At 47.5% G+C, this 23,970-nt stretch overlaps 1 protein-coding gene across 1 annotated transcript in view; it reads right to left on the bottom strand.

Moving 5' to 3' along the window:
• c9h16orf70 (chromosome 9 C16orf70 homolog) overlaps nucleotides 1-23,970 on the bottom strand; it is a 108,746-nt gene that overhangs the window by 47,341 nt on the left and 37,435 nt on the right. Inside the window, exon 4 of the mRNA XM_038806940.1 lies at nucleotides 10,407-10,450. Within this exon, the coding sequence (XP_038662868.1) occupies nucleotides 10,407-10,450 (44 nt within the window). The remainder of the gene's footprint in view (nucleotides 1-10,406; nucleotides 10,451-23,970) is intronic.

The following is a 23,970-nucleotide window of genomic DNA, read 5'->3' as shown; positions in this document are numbered from 1 at the left end:
TTTAGAAGAGATAGCAAAATGAAAAGAATAGCTCTGATGATAAATAGTGAAGGTGAAGACAGTAGAGAGAAAGGATCTTAACTCAAGATGCAGGATTAGTTTGGGTGGGAGCTAAGAAACAGCAAGGCGCAAGAAACATTAGAAGGAGCTGTTTATAGGCCCCGACAGTAGTGGGGGTGTAGGGTGGAGCATAAATCAGAGGTGCACCTAAGTAGGGTAATACGGTAATCGAGGCTTTAACCTTCACATACACCGGGAAACCAAACATGCAGCAACATTGTGAGGAATGAGTTTACAGGATGCAAACAAGGTACGTTTTAGATTTATATGATCTATAACCAACTAAGGAACAGGCTAATTAATAACCATGAAGTAAAGGGCCTCTAGGGAAGAAATGATAGAATTTTATATTGAAATTGAAAATGATTTAGTAGAGTCTGAGACTCGGGTTTCAAATCTAAACAAAGCAAATTACACAGATGAGTTGCCAAAGTGGATTGGGAAACTACATTAAGAGATTTGGCATTTGGCTAACATTTAAAGAATAAATAATTTACTGCAAATGTACATTCCTTTAAGATACAACAACCCCACAGTAAAGGTGGTCCAACTGTCGTTAACAAGGAGAGTTAAAGATAATGAGATTAAAGGAAGAGGCTTCTAATGCTGCCAAAACGAGTAGTAAACCAGAGGATTGGGAGGATTTAAAAATACATATGGATAAGCAAAGTGAAAAGAGAATGTGAGAGTAGACTAGCAAGAGACATAAAAACAGAGTTAATGTTTCTGTAGGCACATAAAAAGGAAGAGACTGCAGTGCCAGGGACCTAGATTCAATTCTAGCCTTGGGTGACCGTCTGTGTTGAGTTTGCATATTCTCCTGGTGCCTGCGTGGGTTTCTCCAGTTTCCACCCACAGTCCAAAGATGAGCAAGTTTGGTGAACTGACCATGCTAAAAAATGACCCCTTAAGTGTTCAAAGATGTGCAAGTTAGGTGGGGTTATGGGGATAGGGCAGGGGTGTGGACCTAGTTAGGGTGCTCTTTCAGAGGGTTGGTGCAGACTCGATGGGCCGAATGGCCTCCTTCTGCACTTTGACATTCTCTGATTCTATATGCCCAATAGAGGCAGAGATAGGTGAAATTATAGCAGGGATTGGAGAAGTGGTAGAGAAATTATCCAAATACATTGTCTTGGTCTTCAATCGGAGAAAACACAAAACATTCTGGAAATAATGGGGAGCCATGGGTCCGGCAAGAATGAAAATCTTTTTTAAAAAAATAATACTGGGGAAATTAATAAGATTAAGTAGCGACAAATCCCCTGGCCTTGACAACCTGTATCCTAAGGTTTTATGGTAGCTGCAGAGAAAGTGGATACAATAGTTTTGATCTTCCGACTTCCGGTTGCGGCTATGCAGAGCTAAGCCGCACGTTCGGCAGCTCCCGCTAGGAACGGACTTTTGGGCTCTTATTAGGGCCCCCAGCGGTACTTGATCGACGGTTCCCGACGTGGGAAGGTCTCAGTGGTAGATCCCCAGTGTTCTATGGTCTGGACCAGGAGTGGGGCCAGCAAAAAAGCGGTGGCAGCGCCTAGGAAAAAGCGGGGCAGTAAAACAAGATGGCGGCCGGCAGAGGCCTCGAGGAATGGAGGCGGTGGGCGCAGGAGCAGCAGGAGACTCCAGCGCTGCTTTCGGGAGCTCAAAGTGGAGGGGCTGGAGAGGTCAGACCTGGGGGCCTATGTGGTCATCTTGCTGAACTCGCTGATGGGAGTTGGGTCCTTCCAGGGGCCCCTGGAGCTGGAGGGGGCTCACAGAATACTGGCCAGGAGGCCCAAGCCAAATGAGCCGCCACAGGCGGTGCTGGTGCGGTTCCACCGGTTCGTTGACCCAGAGTGCGTGCTTAAGTGAGCCAAGAAGGAGCGGAATAGCAAGTGGGAGAACACGGTGGTACAGATCTACCAGGACTGGAGTGCGGAGGTGGCTAAGCGGAGGGCCAAGTACAACCGGACGAAGGGGGTGCTCCACAGAAAGAGTGTGAAGTTTGGCATGTTACAGCCGGCGCGTTTGTGGGTCACCTACAAGGACCGTCACTTTTACTTTGCGTCCTTGGAGGAGGCGTGGGCCTTTGTGCAGGCCGAGAAGTTGGACTCTAACTGAGGGTCGGGGGCGGGGGTTTGTACGTAACTGTGTTAATTTTTGGTGGGGGGGTTCTCTGTTTTATGCTGGTTGTGTGTTGTTCTAGGACGGGTGGGGCGTTGTCTTTTTGCGTGGGTTCGGTGGATGGGCTCAAGTCGGGGGGTAGACTTGGAGTGTGGGGAGCTGGTGGTGGGGGCCGACAATGGGAGCTACCCTAGAGGAAGCGGGGTCGGGCATGGTGAAAGCGCGGGCTTTTCTTTGGTTTCCCGCGCTGAGGGTGGATGGGGGCGGGGTCAGAGCTGAAAAGCACGGGCTTTTTTCCCCGCGCGAGAGGAGGGTCTGCTGATGGGCATGGGGGAGGAGAAGTAGCCCCACGTTGGGAGGGGTCTGAGGTGTGGCGGGAGTCGCCGGGGTCAGCAGAAGTTAGCTGGCTCACGGCGTGCTATGGAGGGAGTAACGCAGCTGGGAGGGGTCCTAGCCTGGGAGGGGGGGGACCGGGTTGCTGCTGAAATGGCCAGGAAGGAGCTGGAGGATGCAGAGGGGGCCGGGGTGGAGGTTTGCCGCCGTGGGAAACGGGCCGAGCGGGGGGGGGTGCTGGCCTGGGGCGGGCAGGGGATGGGTTATGGCTAGTCGGCAGGGGAGGGGGGGCAGGGAGCCCTCGGATCCGGCTGATAACTTGGAATGTGAGGGGGCTGAATGGGCCGGTCAAGCGGGCCCGGGTGTTTACGCACCTGAAGGCAGACGTGGCTATGCTCCAGGAGACGCACCTGAAGGTGGTGGACCAGGTTAGACTGAGGAAGGGATGGGTGGGCCAAGTGTTTCATTCAGGGCTGGATGCAAAGAACCGGGGTTGGCAATCCTGGTGGGAAAAAAGGTGTCGTTTGAGGCGTCAAAGGTGGTGGCTGACAGTGGAGGGATGTATGTGATGGTGAGCGGCAAGCTGCAGGGGGAGCGGGTGGTGCTGGTGAATGTCTATGCCCCGAACTGGGACGATGCGGGTTTTATGCGCGGGGGGGACGGGGGACTTTAATACAGTGCTGGATCCCCCATTGGATCGATCCATGTCCAGGACAGGCAGGAGGCCTGCGGCGGCTAAGGTGTTGAGGGGGTTTATGGACCAGATTTGGGGGGGGGGGGTGGATCCTTGGAGGTTTGCGAGGCCGGGGGCCAGGGAGTATTCATTTTTCTCCCACGTGCATAAAGCCTATTCCCGGATCGATTTTTTTGTCCTGAGCAGGGGGCTGATTTAGAGGGTGGAGGATGCCGAGTATTCGGCCATAGTTATTTCGGATCATGCCCCGCACTGGGTGGACCGTGAGCTGGGGGAGGAGAGGGACCAGCGCCCGCTCTGATGCCTGGGGGTGGGGCTGCTGGCGGATGAGGTGGTGGGCGGGCGGGTTCGTGGGTGTATCAAGAGGTACTTAGAGGCTAATGATAATGGGGAGGTCCGAGTGGGGACGGTTTGGGAAGCATTGAAGGCGGTGGTTAGAGGGGAGTTGATTTCCATCCGAGCCCATAGAGAGAGGGGAGAGTAAAGAGAGGAGAGGTTGGTGGGAGAGATGGTGAGGGTGGACAGGAGATACGCGGAGGCTCCGGATGAGGGATTGCTGGGGGAGCGCCGTAATCTTCAGGCCAAGTTCAACTTACTGAGCACCAGAAAGGTGGAAGCTCAGTGGAGGAAGGCACAGGGAGCGGTGTACGAATATGGGGAGAAGGCGAGTAGGATGCTGGCGCATTAGCTCCGTAAGCGGGACGCGGCCAGGGAGATTGGTGGAGTGAAGGATAGGGGAGGAAATGTGGTGCGAAGGGGGCTAGACGCTGGGCCCCCTGTTGGTTAGGACCTTTAACGAGGCAAGGGAGGGGGGGGGGCTTTGCCCCCGACTATGTCACGGGCGCTGATTTCCTTGATCCTTAAGCGGGATAAGGACCCCCTGCAGTGTGGATCATATAGGCCAATCTCGCTGATAAATGTGGATACCAAGCTGTTGGCAAAGATCTTGGCCACAAGGATAGAGGACTGTGTGCCGGGAGTCATTCATGAGGACCAGACGGGGTTTGTGAAAGGAAGGCAGCTGAACACCAATATACGTAGGCTTCTAAATGTTATAATGATGCCGGCGGTAGAAGGGGAGGCGGAGATAGTGGTGGCGTTGGACGCGGAGAAGGCCTTTGATAGGGTTGAGTGGGGGTATTTGTGGGAGGTGCTGGAAAGGTTTGGGTTCGGGGAGGGGTTTGTCAGTTGGGTGAGGCTGTTATGAGGCCCCGATGGCAAGCATAGCCATGAATAGGAGGAGATCGGAGTACTTTCGGTTGTACCAGGGGACGAGTCAGGGGTGTCCCCTGTCCCCCTTGCTCTTTGCGCTGGCAATAGAGCCCCTGGCCATGGCGTTGAGGGAGTCGGGGAATTGGAGGGGCCTGGTGCAGGGTGAGGAGGAGCACCGAGTGTCACTTTATGCAGATGACTTGTTGCTATGTGTGGCGGACCCAGTGGGGGGAATGCCGGAGGTGATGAAGATTCTCAGGGAATTTGGGGGCTTTTCAGGGTACAAGCTCAACCTGGGTAAGAGTGAGTTGTTCGTTGTGCACCTGGAGGATCAGGAGGAGGGGATTGGTAGGCTCCCACTGAAAAGGGCAGGGGGGAGCTTTAGGTACCTGGGAGTCCAGGTGGCTAGGAGCTGGGGGGCCCTACACAAACTTAACCTCACAAGACTGGTGGAGCAAATGGAGGAGGAGTTTAAAAGATGGGACATGTTGCCGCTGTCGCTGGCGGGCAGGGTGCAGTCAGTCAAGATGACAGTGCTCCCAAGGTTTTTGTTCCTGTTCCAGTGCCTCCCCATCCTTATCCCGAAGGCCTTTTTTAGGAGGGTCAACAGGAGTATTACGGGATTTGTATGGGCGCATAGGACTCCGAGGGCAAGAAGCAAGAGGCGCTGGTAACGGCGCCGTTGTCACTCCCTCCAACGAGGTATATCACGAGCCCGGTGGTGGCAGGTACCCTCAAAATTTGGGGGCAATGGAGACAACATGGGGGGAGGTGGGGGTCTCGACGGAGTCCCCGATACGAGGGAACCACCGGTTTGTTCCAGGGAGCATTGATGGCGGGTTTCTTAGCTGGCACAGGGTAGGTATGAGGAGGTTGGGGGACCTGTTTGTAGGTGGGAGGTTTGCGAGCTTGGGTGAGCTAGAGGGGAAGTTTGGGCTCCCCCCGGGGAACATGTTTAGGTACATGCAGGTTAGGGCGTTTGCCAGGCGGCAAGTGGAGGGGTTCCCTCTGTTGCCCCCACGTGGGGTACGGGACAGGGTGCTCTTGGGGGTGTGGGTTGGAGGGCGGCGGATTTCGGACGTGTACCACGTAATGCAGGAGGTGGATGAGGCCTCGGTGGAGGAGCTGAAGGGTAAATGGGAAGAGGAGCTGGGTGAGGAGATTGAGGGGGTGGACGTGGGCGGATGCCCTGGAAAGGATGAATTTCTCCTCTTCTTGTGCGAGGCTTAGCCTCATACAGTTCAAGGTGCTACATAGGCTCATATGACCAGGTTCTTCGGGGGCAAAGGTAGGTGTGCTAGGTGCTCGGGGAGTCCAGCGAACCATGCCCATATGTTCTGGGCATGCCCAGCGCTGGGGGTATTTTGGAATGGGGTAGCAAACACGGTGTCAAGTGTGGTAGGATCCACGGTCGCGCCAGGCTGGGGGCTCACGATATTTGGGGTAGCTGTGGAGCCGGGAGTGCAGGAGGCAAAAGAGGCCGGTGTTCTGGCCTTTGCGTCCATAATTGCCCGGCGGAGGATTTTGCTTCAGTGGAAGGATGCGAGGCCCCCAAGCGTGGAGGCCTGGATCAATGATATAGCGGGGTTCATTAAATTGGAGAGGGTGAAATTTGCCCTGAGGGGATCAGCACAGGGTTTTTTTTTAAGACGGTGACAGCCTTTCCTTGACTTCCTGGCAGAACGGTAGGAAAATAGGTCGGCGGCAGCAGCAGCAACCCGCAAGGGGGGGGGGGGGGGTTATTTTTCGGTGGAGGGGAGGAATGTGTTTGTTGAATATGCCGGGTTTTGGGGTTTTTTTCTTTTTTTGGGGTTTTTTTTTTCGTTTTTGTTGTTAATACTATTTTCTTGTTGATATTTTCTGTTTTTGATATTTTGTGAAAATCTCAATAAAAATTATTTTAAAAAAAAGTTTTGATCTTCCAAAATTCCTTAAATTCGAGATTAGTTCCCAATAATTGGAAGGTAGCAAATATAAACACTGCTATTTAAGTAAGGAGGAAGAGAGAAACTGGAAATGATCAGCCAATTAGCTGTATGAAAATGCTGAAATCCATCAGGAATGTGATGAAAAAAAAATGAAAATCGCTTATTGTCACGAGTAGGCTTCAACAAAGTTACTGTGAAAAGCCCCTAGTCGCCACATTCCGGCGCTGGTCCGGGGAGGCTGGTACGGGAATCGAACCGTGCTGCTGGCCTGCTTTCAAAGCCAGCGATTTAGCTCAGTGAGCTAAACCAGCCCCTATAACTGCGCATTTAAAAATTCTAATAGGATTAAACAGAGTCAGCACAGGTATGGACAGAAAACAAAGTAAGAATAAACTGGCCATTTTGCCGTTAATTATAACTAGTGAGGTATTGCAAGGATCAACACTTGAGCCGCAGCTATTTAAAATCCATATCAATGACTTGGATGAGAAGACTCAGTATAATATGATTCAAATTTACTCACAATATAAAATTATGATGTGGAGATGCCGGTGTTGGACTGGGGTGAGCACAGTAAGAAGGAAGGAAGGAGCAGTGCTTCGAAAGCTAGTTTTCGAAACAAATCTGTTGGACTTTAACCTGGTGTTGTAAGACTTCTTAATATAAAATTAGGCCACTGAAGTAAGTACTGAGGAGGACGCAGAGAGGTTGCAGAGAGATATAGATAGATCAGTTGAGGGAGGAAGGAACATGGCAGATGGAAAGCAATGTGATCAAGTGTATAAAATAGAAAAGGAAAATATTTCCTAAGTGAGGAGACACCGTGAAACATTTGTATTCACAGGGACCAGGCTTTCCTTGATGGAAAGTTAGCATGGAAGAACAGCTAGCACTCAGCAAAGCAAATGGTACAAGGGGATTGCAGTATACAAGGAAAGATGTCTTCCGACAACAATGTAGAGCATTGAAGAGGCCACACCTGGAGTACTGAGTACAGTTTTGGTTTCCTTGTCCAAGAAACTTCCAGTAACTTAATTGCAGTGTTAATGTAAGCCTACTTATGACAATAAAGATTATTCTTAGAAAGGAAGTACAATGAGGGTTGCTGGATTAGTTCCTTTGATAAGAGATTTGTCTGATGAGGAGAGATCACAGATTTGCTACAGCACAGGAGATGACCATTTGGCCTATTATATCTGCACTGGCTCTCCAAGCGAGATCGAGTGGACTGGGCCCATATTTCCTGGAGTTTGGAAGATTGACATGATTGCATTGAAATATACAAAAATTCTTAAGGGGCATGACAGGGTAGATCTTTAGGTATGAAAGGAATGGAGGGATAGGTGGACAGTATGGCAAGGTGGAATTGAGGTTGAAGATCAGCTATAATCGTATTCAATGGTGGAGTTGGCACAAAATGGGAAAATGACCTACTCCAGCTCTTATTGCTTATACTTCTTATAACAACATTTTGTGATACGTTGGTGCTTATGATACGTGAAACAGCAGAGAAAGACCTCTACTAATCTTTCACGTTAGAGACATTACAGTACATCAGGTATCCATTCAGCCTACTCCTGCTCTCAGTAGAGGAATTCAAATCAGTCCTGTTCGATCCCAAGAGCTCTGCAAGGTAAAGTGCCGAACCCAATTACCCTTTGAAGTCAGTGATTGTCATCATTCTACTACCCTCGTGGGTGGAGGGTTCCAGGTCATTGGCACTTCCTATGTAAAAATGTTCTTCCTCACATTTAACACCCCAATCCCGTATCTGCTTTTCCTTGTCTATATTATTGAAACACCACCTTCTCTAATCTAACCTTGTAGCTAAAATCCCTCATCCCTGGAACCATTCTGGTAAACCTCCTCTGAACCCTATTATGTTCTTCGCATCCTTCCTAAAGTGCGACGACCAGACCTGGCCTAACCAGAGCTTAATAAAAGGTTCACTATCACCCCCTGACGATCTGGAATCTTTGAAGTAATTATAGGTCCTGCGATAATTCCTAAAGTAAACAAGCAATCCAGTATGGTTCTCAGAGCTGTCACGTTCGAGTTTTTATCCATAATTGGTCATAGTCTACGCCGTGGGGGTGGTATAAGCATTGCTTGCTGTTCACTGCAATTATGTACGTTGCTGTCAATCCTCCCTCTGTCCAGTTTCTGATGTTGTCTGTCCACCCAGTCCTTCTCTGACCTGTTCTTTCTTGATGTTTTAACTTGTCGCCAAAATTGGATTCTTATCCTGTCCTTTCCAGTGGTTACACTTAAAACTTCCAGCTTCCACCTTAAAAACTCAACAAACCCTTGCCTCAATTTTCATTGGGCAGGCACTCAAAAATCTATCCTGTAATAGGGATGCACAAATACTTTGTAATTACCAACACAGAAGAAAGGCAGCTTTGTTGGATTACACATTGTTCAATGATCTGTGACAAATGTTGGCAAATTTTTCAAAACAAACATCGTTCGAGGTAAGCTGCAAGTCAATTGTGAAGAAGACAGTGCCACAATGGCCAATAAAACTGCTTTTCCAATGTGACTACATAGCCAGAAAAACAAACTACTCAATGGAGGCTAGGGTTAAAATAAGACGACAAAGAGAGTTGTTTTCATTAGATAGCTATACCAAACTCCCTTCACAAATTGTTTGTTGGCAACTTCAGAGCAGCACTGAAAGAGGCCTAGAGGCCTGCGAAAAAACACCCACCTATCCTATTCTCCTCAAGTTGGCGCATGATAAAAGTAGGCTATAGGAACGCAAAAGATCAGAAATATTCAATCTGACAAACAAGATAATCAAAAATCTTCAATTAAGAAAAGGAAGAAGAATAATAAATTATAACATCTCAGATTAATTCTAATGTTCGATTGCAGTGGTCCCTTTGAACAAATGTCATTTTCTATTAATGTGTTTATAAATTGCCTGGCATGTGAAATTTTTTTTCTCTTTTTTTTAATGAATTTAGAGTACCCAATTATTTGTTTCCAATTAAAGGGCAATTTAGCGTGGCCAATCCACCTACCCTGCACACCTTTGGACTGTGGGGGTAAAACCCACGCAGACACGGGGAGAATGTGCAAACTCCACACGGACAGTGACCCAGGGCTGGGATTCAAACCCAGGTCCTCAGCACCATAGTCTGCAGTGCTAGCCACTATGCCACGTGCCGCCATGCATGTGAAAATTAATGGAATTAGCTGCTGTCAAATAAACTTTAAAAAAACATAAGCCTACTCAACCTTAAAATGGACAACCCCATTTTACTCACCAGTTACCAGACAAAAGAAAAAAAAGTGGAGATTTTCCAATCAATTGGTAGGAAAATGCAGTAATCTATGCACTATTAATGAATAAAATGTTCCAGATTAGTAGTTCTCAACTTGGGTGGCAGCACAAGTGTCCACTCCTGGTCTCAGTATCAGTGGAGTAGAGGTGGGAAAGAGCAGAGGCTGAAGTGCCTAAAGACAAAGCTGCCACGCATCATAAACACAGTTAATGTAAGGAGTGCTCTATTCCTGCGGAATCGTACTCCACCTAGGCATCAATACTAGTGGGAAGGGTATAGATCTTTTTCTCTCTCTCAAATTAAATGACACTATCTCTACCTAGTCTCATATCAGGGACTTGTGTGTTAGGCAAATGGAAAGCCACTACATGACAGAAAACATTATTTTTGAAATTTTCAAATAATGGCATTTTCAATTGTGTTAGATTTGAGCTTTGGGTCTGTGCTTGTTCTTGGCAGCGGTAGTTCAGTCCAAACATAAAATCTGGGTTTCCCTTTTCATGTTAAAATACTGTCTCATCATAAAAATTAACACACAAACTCCAGGGAGCTTTTATTTACTAGAGAAAACACACCATACGATTATTTTCATTAACTTTTTACATTCTAACATCTTTAAACAAAAAGATAAATGGGAATTCAGCATACTCAGTCTTGGGATCAGTTTACCAAAATATATTTGGATAATGCACAGTATGTTCTTTCACGGTCCTGGTTAACACCACTGCAGCCATTGGCTTATACTTTGGCAAGATTGGTTAACGAGGGAAGCACAGTAAAAATACTCACCAATATTTCAATTTAACTTTACTCAAGTCATAAACTTCAATGACCTGTAGGGGTGGGGAAAAAAAATGAAAAAGGTTAGTTTTCCCATTGTGCCCCACAAATTACATCAGATTTGGAGATAGCGAGAGGCCTCCCTGCTGTTGCTGCATGTGCATCATGATTCTGTATTGTTTCGTCTCCATCCTGCTATACCTACAACTAGGGTGGGAAACAGGTAAATAATTTGCTCTTTAACTACCTCTTATAAATACATAACTAGTCACGGTTAACATTTGATCAAATCTCTCTCTTACCAAGTACTAAATGATACCTTCACAGCCTTCAGCCACTTCCCTTCACCTCGGCTAACTGAAATGAAAAGTTTACTGTGTGAAGACAAAGTCCAACACATCTACTATTCACCACCCAACCTATTGGCTGTTCTCCACTCCCTTGCAATAAAGGCTAACATTCCATTTGATTGCCTAATAACTGGCTGTAACTGCCGGCTTTGTGACACAAGGACACCTAGATTCCTCTGTGCTGCAGCATTCCGCAGTCTTCCTTCATTTTAATAATTTTATACTTTTCTATTCTTCCTGCCAAAGTGGACAAACTTCAATATCTGTACATTATAGTCCTTCGAAATGTTTGCCTTCTCACTTAACCTGCCTTTTTCCCGTTGCACATTTTGTGTCCCCTTCACAACTTGCTTCCCCACTTTTGTGTTATCAGTAGATTCGGGCACAATGCACTTGGCCCCTTCATCCAATTTATTAGAAGAAAGAGAAAATGCTGGAAAATCTATAATTAATGTAGATGGTAGAGTTGAGGGACCGTCACTTAACCTGGGTACAATGCACTTGGCCCCCTTCATACAAGTTATTAATGTAGATGGTACAGAGTTGAGGCACCGTCACTCAACCTGTGGCACTCCATTAGTTAGTTTGCCAATCTGAAAATAACCCAATTATCTTGACTTTGGTTTCCTGTTAGCTCGCCAATCCTCTCTCCATGCTAATAAATCGTACACAGCAATTTAAAAAAAATAATTTACGGGATGCAGATATCGCTGGCTAGGCCAACATTTATTGGCCATCCCTAATTGCTCTTCAAGTCAGAGTGGCAAATGGTTTGAAGGGGAATTTCCAGATGAGGGTGCTCCCAAGTGTTTGCTGTTGCCTTTATCCTTCAAGATGGTAGCGAGTTTGGAAGGTGCTGGCGAAGGAGCCTTGGTGAGTTCCTGCAGTGCATCTTATAGATGGTACACGCTGATGTTACTGTGCGTTGGCGGTGGAGGGAGAAAATGTATGTCGATGGGGTGACAAAGTGGGCTGCTTTGTCCTGGATGATGTCGAGCTTCTTCAGTGGTGTTAGAGCTGCACTCATCCAGGCAAGTGTCGGGTATTCCATTACACTCCTGACTTGTGTCTTGATGATTGTGGATAGGCTTTAGGGAGCCGGCATTGTAAATTCTATGATTCTATGAGTCAGGGGTGTTACTCACCACATGGTCCGGGCCTCTGACCATTTCTTGTAGCACACTATTTATATGGCTAGTGCAGTTCAGTTTATGGTCAATGGTAACACCCAGGCTGTTGACAGTATTGAATTCTGTGATGGGAATGCCATTGAATGTTATGGGGCAATGATTTGATTGCCTCTTGTTGAAGATGGTCATTTCCTGGCACATGAGTGACACAAACATTGCTCGTCACTTGTCAGCCCAAGCCTGGATATTGTCCAGGTCTTGTTGCACTTGTCTGCTTCAGTATCTGAGTGGTTGCGAATGGTGCTGAACATTGTGCAGTCATCAGTAAACATCCCCACATCTGACCTTATGTTGGAAGGAAGGTCATTGATGAAGCAGCTGAAGATGTTTGGGCCTAGGACACTACCCTGAGGAAACCCTGCAGTGATGCCCTGAAACTGAGATGATTGAACTCCAACAACCATAACCTTCTTCCTTTGTCCTAGGTATGACTCCAAAGAGGTTTCCCTCAGATTTCCATTGACTCTGGATTTGCTAGGGTTTCTTTTTCATATGCTGCCTTGATATCAAGGACAGTCACTCTCGCCTCACCTGTAGCATTCAGCTCTTTTGTCCATGTTTGAACCAAGGCTCTAGTGAGGTCAGGAGCCGAGTGACCCTGGCGGTGCCCAAATTGAGCAACCGTGAACAGGTTATCGCTAAGCAAATCTCCATTGATAGCACAGTTTTTGTTAATAAATTTAGAGTACCCAATTAATTTTTTCCAATTAAGGGGCAATTTAGCGTGGCCAATCCACCTACCCTGCACATCTTTGGGTTGTGGGGGCCAAACCCACACAAACAGGGGGAGAATGTGCAAACTCCACAGGGACAATGACCGAGAGCCAGGATCGAACCTGGGACCTCGGCGCCGTGAGGCAGCAGGGCTATGCGCTGCGCCCCCGTGCCGCCCTACTGATAGCACAGTTGATGTTCCCTTCCATCACTTTACATGAGAGTAGACTAATGGAGTAGTAATTGGCTGGGTTGGATTTGTTCTGCTTTTTGCGTACAGGCCATACCTGCGCAATTTCATATTGTCGGGTAGCTGCTAATGTTGTAGCTATACTGGAACAGCTTGGCTCAAGGCATAGCAAGACTTTGGTGCTATTGCCAGAGTGTCAGAGCCTATAGCCTTTTCAGTATCCAGGGCCATCTACCATTGGATATCATGTGGAGTGAATCAAATTGGCTGAAGACTGGCATCTGTGATGCAGCGGACCTCTAGAGCAGTCAGAGATGGATCATCCACTTGGCACATCTGACTGTGTTGATTGTTTCAGTATTGTCTTTTGCACTGACATGCTGGGCTCCCCAATCATTTAGGATGGGGACATTTATGGAGCCTCCTCCTCCAGTTAGTTGTTTAATTGTCCACCACCATTCACGACTGGATGTGGCAGGGCTGCAGAGCTTAGATTGGATCTGTTGGTTAAGGAATTGCTTAGCTCCCCGCAACCTCACCTAACCTACACATCTTTGCACACTGAGGGGCAATTTTATCATGGCCAATCCACCTAACCTGCACATCTTTGAACTGTGGGAGGAAACCCACGCAGACACAGGGAGAAAGTGCAAACTCCACACAGTGACCCAGGGATGGAATTAAAACAAGGTCCCTGATGCTGTGAGACGGCAGTGCTAACCACTGTGACACTCAATCTTCTGGCCTACCCACTAATCCTCGCAGATCTACTGCTTTTCTTTTAACATGATACTATCCTTACCTTCCTTAGTTAGCCACACAAAGCTCCCTTTGGTATTGTACACATTCCCATATCAGAAAGCCAAGAATGCAGGGTGCTGACTGAGTATTTACATCAGATTGGTACTTGCCTAGAGTTAACAATGCCTTTCACAAAGCATAAGACTGGTGTATGAACACTTTAAAAACTGGCAGCAACAGGAAGCAAAACAACGAACGTTGAGTTTTGTGGAGAACTTTCATGATTCCGCCTCAAATTTCCGATTTACAGTTTGGGCCATTCCGGTTGAAAAGGAGCAAAAACTCTAACCATCGGCACCATACGGTTCGAGATAAGGGGCCTGTAGATTAAAATACGCGTTTTTGTTAATGGCCTAAAATGGCTTTCAATTGCGAGATTGGATGTCTCTGTAATTCATGGAGTCACCGGTACTGCACAGACCGTCTCTTCAGACCTCCTGGTAGCAAATGCCATACCAAGCATGGAATTCCACGTCAGATGCGCAGAACATTACTCAAAAGGGCCTGGATGTGATAGTTTACTCATCATTCAAGGTCTGGACAAGCTGGTAAAGCTATTAAATGAAAATGAATAGAGAGATAAAGAGCCAGAATGAATATGGCAGCCTAGTGGTTATGGTGGTGAAGTAGAAACCCAAAGGCTAATAGCTCGAGTGATGGAAAGTTGTCAACCTAAGCTTTTAATAATTTTGGGGGTGAAAATGAAAATGGTTTGGGATTTCTTCCCATAAAATTATTTTTGGAAAAAAGATATGAATACTGGAGGTTCTGTTGGAGCTTTGGAAAGTATTGGTACAATTAATCAGAGCAGCTCAAAACCATAATAAGACATGATAATGAGTTAGGTTATGAGGAGAGATGAGAATAAAATTAAGAACGTAAGAACTAGGAGCAGGAGTAGGCCATCTGGCCCCACGAGCCTACTCATCATTCAATAAGATCATGGCTGAACATTTTGTAGACTCAGCTCCACTTACCCATCTGCTCATCAAAATATCTTTTTGGGGTTGTGGGGGGGGGGGGGGGGGTAAGATCCATGCAGACACGGGGAGAATGTGCAAACTCCACACGGACAGTGACCTGGGGCCGGGGTCAAACCCGGTTCCTCTACTGTACTTTACAAAGTTTTTATTAACATACTAACAAAGTCTACCAGTTGCAGGAACAAAGGACAAAATTATTAACACATCTCAGGATGTGGTCATATAACCTATGGATAACTTTTGAAGTACAACTGTTTGCTTACAAAATCAACACACAATGAGGGTGTGGGAGGGGTGTGAAGAGAGAAGAGTGGTGGAGGAAGAGAAGTAAGAGAGAACACGACAAAGGGGAACAAGGGAGGAGGATGAGCAGAAAGTTACATCTCCTCATGATGGACTCCCTCCAACAGCAGAAAAATATTTTGCTCTGTCCCCAAAATCTTAAAACCTCAATCAAATCACACTTCAGCCCTCTATATACAAATCATGATCATTGAACAGTTAGTTTGTTTAGTTTTTTTTGAACAAAAGATGAATGTTGCTTAGGACACCTGGGGAACTCAGCTTCTCTTCTCCAAGCAGCACCTCTTCAACCACGAGGGGAAGCCAGAGCCTTGTTTTTTGTTTTTGTTTTTTTTATAAATTTAGATTACCCAATTATGTTTTCCAATTAAGGGGCAATTTAGCGTGGCCAATCCACCCACTCTGCACATTTTTTTGGATTGTGGGAGCGAAACCCACGCAGACACGGGGAGAATGTGCAAACTCCACACGGACAGTGACCCAGAGCCGGGATCGAACCTGGGACCTCAGCGCCGTGAGGCGGTTGTGCTAACCACTAGGCCACCGTGCTGCCCTCCAGAGCCTTGTTTAAAAGAAAGCCAACACCAGGCAGCACGGTAGCATGGTGGTTAGCATAAATGCTTCACAGCTCCAGGGTCCCAGGTTCGATTCCCGGCTGGGTCACTGTCTGTGCGGAGTCTGCACGTCCTCCCAGTGTGTGCGTGGGTTTCCTCCGGGTGCTCCGGTATCCTCCCACAGTCCAAAGATGTGCGGGTTAGGTGGATTGGCCATGCTAAATTGCCCGTAGTGTCCTAAAAGTAAGGTTAAGGGAGGGGGGGGGTTGTTGGGTTACGGGTATAGGGTGGATACGTGGGTTTGAGTAGGGTGATCATGGCTCGGCACAACATCGAGGGCCGAAGGGCCTGTTCTGTGCTGTACTGTTCTATGTTCTACCTCCAACAATGCAGCACTCCTTCAGTACTGCACTGGACCATGGTCGAGATTGCACGTTCAAGTCTCTAGTTCATAGCACTGCTGCCTCATGGCGCCGAGGACCCGGGTTCGATCCGGCCCAGGGTCACTGTTGGTGTGGAGTTTGCACAATCTCACCCCCACAACCCAAAGATGTGCAGGGTAGGTGAATTGTCCACTCTAAATTGCCACTTAATTGGGAAATTAAAAAAAAAAAATTATCTAGTTCAAACCCTAGGCTCCGAGGCCCGAGTGCTACTACTAAACCAAGCTGACACTTACATTCCCCTTTTGCCCACACCTTGCCAGTGTTAATTCAAAACCAAGAGGAAACAAAAGGCAGATGCACAAGTCTAAACAAAGTGACACTGTGGCCATTCCCCATGAATTAGGAGCAAAAGAACATTATGCCATTCTTTGAAAACATTCTGTATTCCAAACAACTTTTGCAGCTGCCTTTCTCAATGCCTTGGCTCCAACCCAAAAAAGGAACAATGGCATGAAGCTTGATGCCAACTTCAGACGAATTAGAAGATCTGTTTCACAGTGTCAGAATAGAAAACTAGAATCCAATACAAGAGTCACAACTCCACACCCCAGGTTGGGTTGCACTGCCATGTGAGGCTGTTAGAGGAGATCTGAAGACTTGCCTGTCCAACCAGCAAAGCAAAGTTGACATAATTCATTCAGCAGGATCTCTACAGATTGCATTAAAAAACAAAACAAATTTAGAGTACTAAATTCATTTTTTCCAATTAAGGGGCAATTTAGCGTGACCAATCCACCTACCCTGCACATCTTTGGGTTGTGGGGGCGAAACCCAAGCAAACACGGGGAGAATGTGCAAACTCCACACGGACAGTGACCCAGAGCCGGGATCGAACCTGGGACCTCGGCCCCGTGAGGCAGCAATGCTAACCACTGCACCACCGTGCTTCCCCATTAGATTGCATTTTAAAAGTGCATTCCCATCCCCAGCACACAGAGCAACTTCAATGAAATGCAGTGAAATTTTCAATCCAGAGTTTGTCCAAAGCAAAGCACAAGTTATATTTACAACTCCTTAGATTTACAAATTTGCAAAACCTGCATCAGCGTACCTCTCTGCCTGACAGAGGCAAGTGGAAATTTAATCTGCAACGCAACCTCTTCCATAATATACTGGTTGGCGCCAGAAGTGAGCGCCCATTTCACTACTTGGTCTACTATAGAACAGATTAACCTAGGCTTTTCCCCCCAGCATCCCTTTGACTGGGTACATCACCAGCAGAGCAGAACCTCCATAGAGCTAATGCAGATGGGGAGAGACTTGCTGAGGTTGGCTAAGAAGGCTACAAGCAGGAAAAAGAGTCAGCCAGGATAAAGAAAAGCTCCCTTTTCAAATTCCCCAATTTTGTGGAGAAAAACAACTTGTTAAATCCTGCTTCTGTTAACCCTCAAGAGTATGTCGCACAGATTTCATTATTCTATATTTTTTCAAACACCTCAGTTCTATAGAAATGCAGAGGGATCAGGTATTTTATGGCATTCTCTAAATAACCTGTCATTTTTACAGTATTGCTGTCATCTTCAGGGACCAGCTGTTTGGAATAGCTCCCTTTTAGGGTGGGCTTTCACGAATTGAGACATGCTTTCAGATAGGCCTGCTCCTTGTACCTCACAAACACTGCAATTACGGTCAATGGATTGAAAAAGAATGCAGATTTAGGACCCAGCATAATAGAGGCAGGGAGAGATCACTTTGCTTTGGCCCTGTGAAAGTTAACTGCAATTTTCCACCATTTCTAAGCTATTTAGCGAACACTATAAAACTGCCAGTGCGCTGGCACACTTGCACAAATGGTGATGAAGTGTGGTGCAATAGTGTACGCATACTTTTGTGAAATGAAAGATGGATTCCACGATTTGTTCCCCACCTAAGCATCCCGTTCTACTTGCCTGCCCACGTTCCTCCATCAGCCTCAACAGGATAGTCTGGACCCTAAATTGCTCAAAGGACTACTTGTGGCAATAAGCGATTATTATTATATTATTATAATTAATATAATATAATTAATATTCTCCTGCTTTGACAGTGCATAGGGGCTCTACACAGTAACTTCATTGAAGCCTACTTGTGGCAATAAGCGATTATTATTATATTATTATAATTATTGCCATAATCCTCCAAGAACCCAACAAATATTCCTGCTAACGGCAGCAAGTTCCAATAGATAAATCTGGCAGTTAGTATCGGTGGGAATCCTATGCTCAGCTGCCAGACAGCTGTGGCAGGTTACCACAAGGTGGTTAGAAAGTTCAAATTTTCATGGCAGCTTTCCAACCAACATCTAAATGCTGCTTGAGAGGTCAATGGCCTCCACATCTGAGCAACAGCCCCTCAGGTAATTAACCACAAAAATGTTCATGGCTGAAGGAGTCGAAAGTGTGAGCAGTACACTGCACTCCCCATTGAGAAAGAGGAACATATTCAGCTGCTTGCCTTTTATTGGAGTTATCCTTTAAGCCACAGAACTGTGCTGCAAACATTCTTGCATCCCGAGGGAACAAAACTGAGACTCCAGGCAAGGTTTCTGCCATGAAGGGAAAATAAGAATTCGACAGCAGCAAACATTGTGGAAACATCAAGAATACCAAGACTTGGCAATTTTTTGAATGAGTTTAATGCCCATCACTTTAAATGCAGTCAAACCCTATCTAAAACTTTCTCCAGCAAAATTAACACACAATTTGGTAAATTTTAAAATGCCCTTTTTATTACTATGTATTAATGTAGGAATTTGACATTTGTAATGAAACATGGGAGATATTAAAATAATATACAGAACAGGAAATAGTAGAGAACATGAAGAGGGAGTAAGACTATAATCGACCTCACCACCCCCCCACCCCCCCCCCCCCCCCCACCCCCGACCCTACCTGCTCAGCCTCATCTCCACTTTCCCTTCTGCTCCCCAGATCCCTTGATTCCAAGGGGCAAACAACATGCATCGCTGCCTTAAATATATATATTTTTAAAAATAATTTCTATTGGAATTTTTTACAGAAAATATAACAATAAAAAGCAACAATAAAACACCATAATAACTAACACCCCCAAGACCGTATCAACGTATGTATCACACCCCCCCCAAACCCAGTAAACAAGTAAACATAGTCAACGTCCGTCCCCCCCCCCTGGTTGCTGCTGCTGCTGACCCAGTACCCTATCGTTGAGCCAGAAAGTCGAGGAAAGGTTGCCACTGCCTAAAGAACCCTTGTACCGATCCTCTCAGGGCGAATTTGACCTTCGAGCTTAATAAAACCCGCTATGTCATTGATCCAGGTCTCCACGCTTGGGAGCCTCGCATTCTTCCACTGTAGCAAGATCCTCCACCGGGCTACTAGGGACGCAAAGGCCAGCACACCGGCCTCTTTCGCCTCCTGCACTCCCGGCTCCACCCCAACCCCAAAAATCACGAGTCCCCAGCCTGGCTGGACCCTGGATCCTACCACCCTCGACACCGTCCTCGCCAACCCCTTCCAGAACTCCTCCAGTGCCGGGCATGGTTCGCTGGACTCCCCGAACACCTGGCACACCTGTCTTCGCCTCCAAAGAACTTACTCATCCTAGACGCGGACATGTAGGCCCGGTGCAGCACCTTGAATTGGATGAGGCTAAGCCGCGCACATGAGGAGGAAGAGTTAACCCTCTCTAGGGCATCAGCCCATGTCCCATCTTTGATCTGTTCCCCCAGTTCCCCCTCCCACTTAGCTTTCAGCTCCTCTACTGACGCCTCCTCCACCTCCTGCATTACCTTGTAGATATTAAATATCTTCCCCTCCCCGACCCAGACCCCCGAAAGCACCCCGTCACTCACCCCCCTCGCGGGAAGCTAAGGGAATCCCTCCACCTGCCGCCTAGCAAACGCATTTACCTGCAGATACCTGAACATGTTCCCCAGGGGGAGCCCAAATTTCTCCTCCAAATCCCCCAGGCTCGCAAACCTCCCATCAATGAACAGGTCCCTCAGCTGTCTGATGCCCGCTCTGTGCCAACCCTGGAACCTCCCATCAATGTTCCCCGGGACGAACCGATGGTTCCCCCTTAACGGAGCCTTCCACTTCTCCCCTATGTCGCCTCCACTGCCCCCACATCTTGAGGGTAGCCGCCACCACAGGACTCGTGGTATACCTCGTAGGAGGGAGCGGCCACGGTGCCGTTACCAGGGCCCCCAGGCTTGTATCTCCACAGGGCGCCCTCTCCATCCGTTTCCATGCTGCCCCCTCCCCCTCCATCACCCACTTGCGCACCATCGACACATTGGCCGCCCAATAATACCCCGAGAGATTCGGTAATGCCAGCCCCCCACCATCTCTACCTCGCTCCAAGATGACCCTCTTCACCCTCGGGGTCCCATGCGCCCAAACAAAGCTCATGATGCTGCTAGTCACCCTCCTAAAAAAAGGCCCTAGGGATAAAGATGGGCAAACACTGAAAGAGGAACAAGAACCTCGGGAGAACCGTCATTTTGACGGACTGCACTCTACCTGCCAGCGATAGCGGCACCATGTCCCACTTTTGAATTCCTCCTCTATCTGCTCCACAAGCCTGGTAAAACTAAGCTTATGGAGAGTCCCCCAACTGCTGGTCACCTGCACCCCCAGGTATCTGAAACTCTTCACTGCCCTCTTAAACGGGAGCCTCCCAATTCCCTCCTCCTGATCACCCGGATGTACTACAAATACCTCACTCTTGCCTAGATTTAACTTATAGCCCGAGAAGCTCCCAAACTCAGCCAACAGCTCCATCACCCCCGGCATTCCCCCCTCTGGGTCCGCCACATACAACAGCAGGTCGTCCGCATACAGCGATACCCTATGTTCCTCCCCACCCCGCACCAGGCCCCTCCACCTCCCCGACTCCCTCAGCGCCAAAGCCAAAGGTTCTATCGCCAGTGCAAAGAGCAAGGGGGACAGGGCGCACCCCTGCCTGGTCCCACAGTAGAGCCTGAAGTACTCTGATCTCCTTCCATTGGTAACTACACTCGCCATCGGGGCCTCAGAGCAACCTCACCCATTTGATGAACCCGTCCCCGAATCCGAACCACTCCAGCACCTCCCACAGGTACCCCCACTCAACTCTATCAAACGCCTTCTCTGCATCCAGCGCCACCACTATCTCCCCCTCCACTGCCGGCATCATAAGTTCGAGTCCAGCTTCTCCGCCTGTACAAAGGCCCACGCCTCCTCCGGGGACTCGAGTAGTGGTGCCGGTCCTTATATGTCACCCACAGACGCGCAGGCTGCAGCATTCCAAATTTGACCTGCTTGGCATGCAGCACCGCCTTCGTCCGGTTAAACCCGGCCCGCCGCTTAGCCACCTCCGCACTCCAGTCGTGGTAGATTCGCACTACCGAATTCTCCCACTTGCTGCTCCTCTCTTTCTTGGCCCAGCGCAGCACACACTCCCGGTCGCTGAATCGATGGAACCGCACCAGCACCGCCCGCGGGGGTTCATTTGTCTTGGGCCTCCTGGCCAGCACTCTGTGGGCTCCCTCAAGCACCAGGGGCAAATGGATGGACCCCGCTCCCATCAACGAGCTCAGCATCGTGGCCACATAAGACGGAAGATCCGACCCCTCCAGCCCCTCCGCCAGGCCCAGGATCCTCAAATTCTTTCGCCTTGTGCGAACGTCCAGCTCCTCCAAGCGGTCTTGCCACTTTTTGTCAAGTGCCTCGTGCAACTCCACTTTCCCCACTAGGACCACGGCCTCCTCCTCCCGCTCAGCGGCCTGCTGCTGCAACTCCCGAATGGCCACCCCCTGAGCCGTCTGGGTCTCAGCAGCTTGTTGGTAGTCGCATTCAGGGAGTCCAGCAACTCAGCCTTCAGCTCCGCAAAACAGTGCAGAAGAGCAGCTTGCTGCTCCTGCGTCCACTTCCACCAGTCCTCGGGTGCTCGGCCGGCCGCCATTTTGTCCTCCTTTCCCTGCTTTTCTTGGGGAGCTGCTGCAGCCTTTTCCTTTGCCCCATTCCGGGTAAGCAGCATAAATTTCAGGGAATGTTCCTCCAAACACCTTGCCCCACCGGGAATCGTCGAAACAGCGCCATTTGGGGCCCTAAAATAGGCCCGAAAGTCCTTTAATAGCGGGAACTGCCGAACGTGCGGCTTAGCTCCACATCGCCGCAACCGGAAGTCCCCTTAAATATATTAAACGGTGGAGCATCCATAACCCTTTGGGGTAGAGAATGCCAACAGCTCAGAACTCCTCAAGTGAAGAAATTTTTCATCTCAGTCCCAAATGATCAGCCCCTCATCCTGGGACTGTGCCCCCGTTTCTAGATTCTCCAGCCAGGGGAAATGATCTTTTGTTGCCTACCCTGTCAAGCCCTTTAGACTCTCGTGTGCTCTAATAAGATCATCCTTCATTCTTGTAAATCCAGAGAGAAGTATCTCATCGTAGGAACCCATCCAGTGAACCTTGGTTGCAACCCCACTTGCAATCCAAGTACATCTTAAATTTGAAAGGAAAACTGTATACAGCACTTCGGGTGTGGTCCCATCAAAGCCCTGTAACAATTACAGCAAGACTTCCTTATTCTTGCGGTCAAATGCCCTGGGAATAAATGCCAACATTCCAATTACTTGCTGTGCCTACTTGTTAACTTTCCAATCCCAAGAGGAAAGTGAAGGGTTAAGTTGGCTTCCCCATTCTTAGATATCCCAAATTTACTGCTGTATCATTCATAATGGACCGAGAGAAAGAGAAAGGATACCAGACGATGTTACATTACACGGATTTGCTCCTACTCACTATTTGGAACACTGTTGATCTTCCACATTCAAATGGGGGAAATCAAAGCGCACATCATTTTCAAACTTTGTTTGTAGGGCTTCTTCCAAAGCTAAATTGGCAAAATAACTGCAGCAAAGACCATTGGGCCAATGTGTTGGTTCTTAGGTGAAGTCATATTAGTCTCAGTAAGGACACTACAATTAACCTCAATGTCCAAGCTAGAAAGAAAAATATCAGCTCTGGCCTCTGCTCTTAAATCACTATTTTAAGATTCCTGCTGGATGTGCTCACTATGGACGTGCAAGATGAGGACTGCATTTGGCCATGTCCCCCACTGTCAAATCGCCTGCGGCTACTCATCTAGACTTGATTCCTTCAAGATCTGTGAAGCAAATGTGACAAATTAGAATAGAAACCTCTTTCTGGCAGTATGACCCAGCTGATCTCATTCGGAATAGAAGTCAATCAACTGAACTAACAAAATGGATTTTCTAGTGATAAATGTCAAAGCACTCCAGGTCATGGAAAGGAAGCTCTACAAATGGAGGAAGAACTGCATTGAGGAAGGGGGAGGATCAATAGAAGGTATGTAATCTAAAATTAATTCAGCCTTTACATACAAATTAATTGTGCAAAGAAAGGAAACTTTAATGTTATATCTAACATGGAGTAATGATTTGGATTGCTCATGCTACAGGATAAAGATTTTGGCTATACTGCTCAGTTAAAATAACAAAATGATTTTTCAGCTATTAGTCTCAGAAGTAAATTCCAACTCATGGCTTAATGATTAGCTAAGGAATTACTTAACAAAATGACACCAACACTAAGCAGTCTATGGGGAGATAGCATAGGTTTAATTAATATACTGTCATAAAACATAGGTTTAATTAATATACTGTCATAAAACAAACAGTTGGCCAAATTAAGAAATAATCTTGGTACAATCTGTTTAGAAAACAAATTCTCCCTGATTGAGGAACAAAATGCTGTTTTCTTTCCAGAGAGAACAAGATCTCAAATGGACCACAGTGGACCTGTTGTAAAATTAAAACCTATGGGATTAAAGGAGAAATAGCAGCATGGGTACAAAATTAGTTAAGGACCAGAACGCAGAGAGATTAATGAGGATTGGTTGTTTTTCAGGCTGGAGGTAAGTGTTCAGTGGTGTTCCCCTAAGTCAGCATTAGGATCACTGCTTTTCTTGATATACGCTGATGACCTGAACTATGGTATACAGGGTACAACTTCAGATTTGCATATGACACAAAACTTGAAGTGGGGGGGACAAGAGGTTGGTAATAAAAGGCTTCAG

This window comes from Scyliorhinus canicula, chromosome 9 (assembly GCF_902713615.1).
Source record: "Scyliorhinus canicula chromosome 9, sScyCan1.1, whole genome shotgun sequence".
In the NCBI taxonomy this organism is placed as follows: Eukaryota; Metazoa; Chordata; class Chondrichthyes; order Carcharhiniformes; family Scyliorhinidae; genus Scyliorhinus; species Scyliorhinus canicula.
Note: the sequence above shows the minus strand (reverse complement) of the source record. Positions and strands in the feature narration are given on the sequence as shown.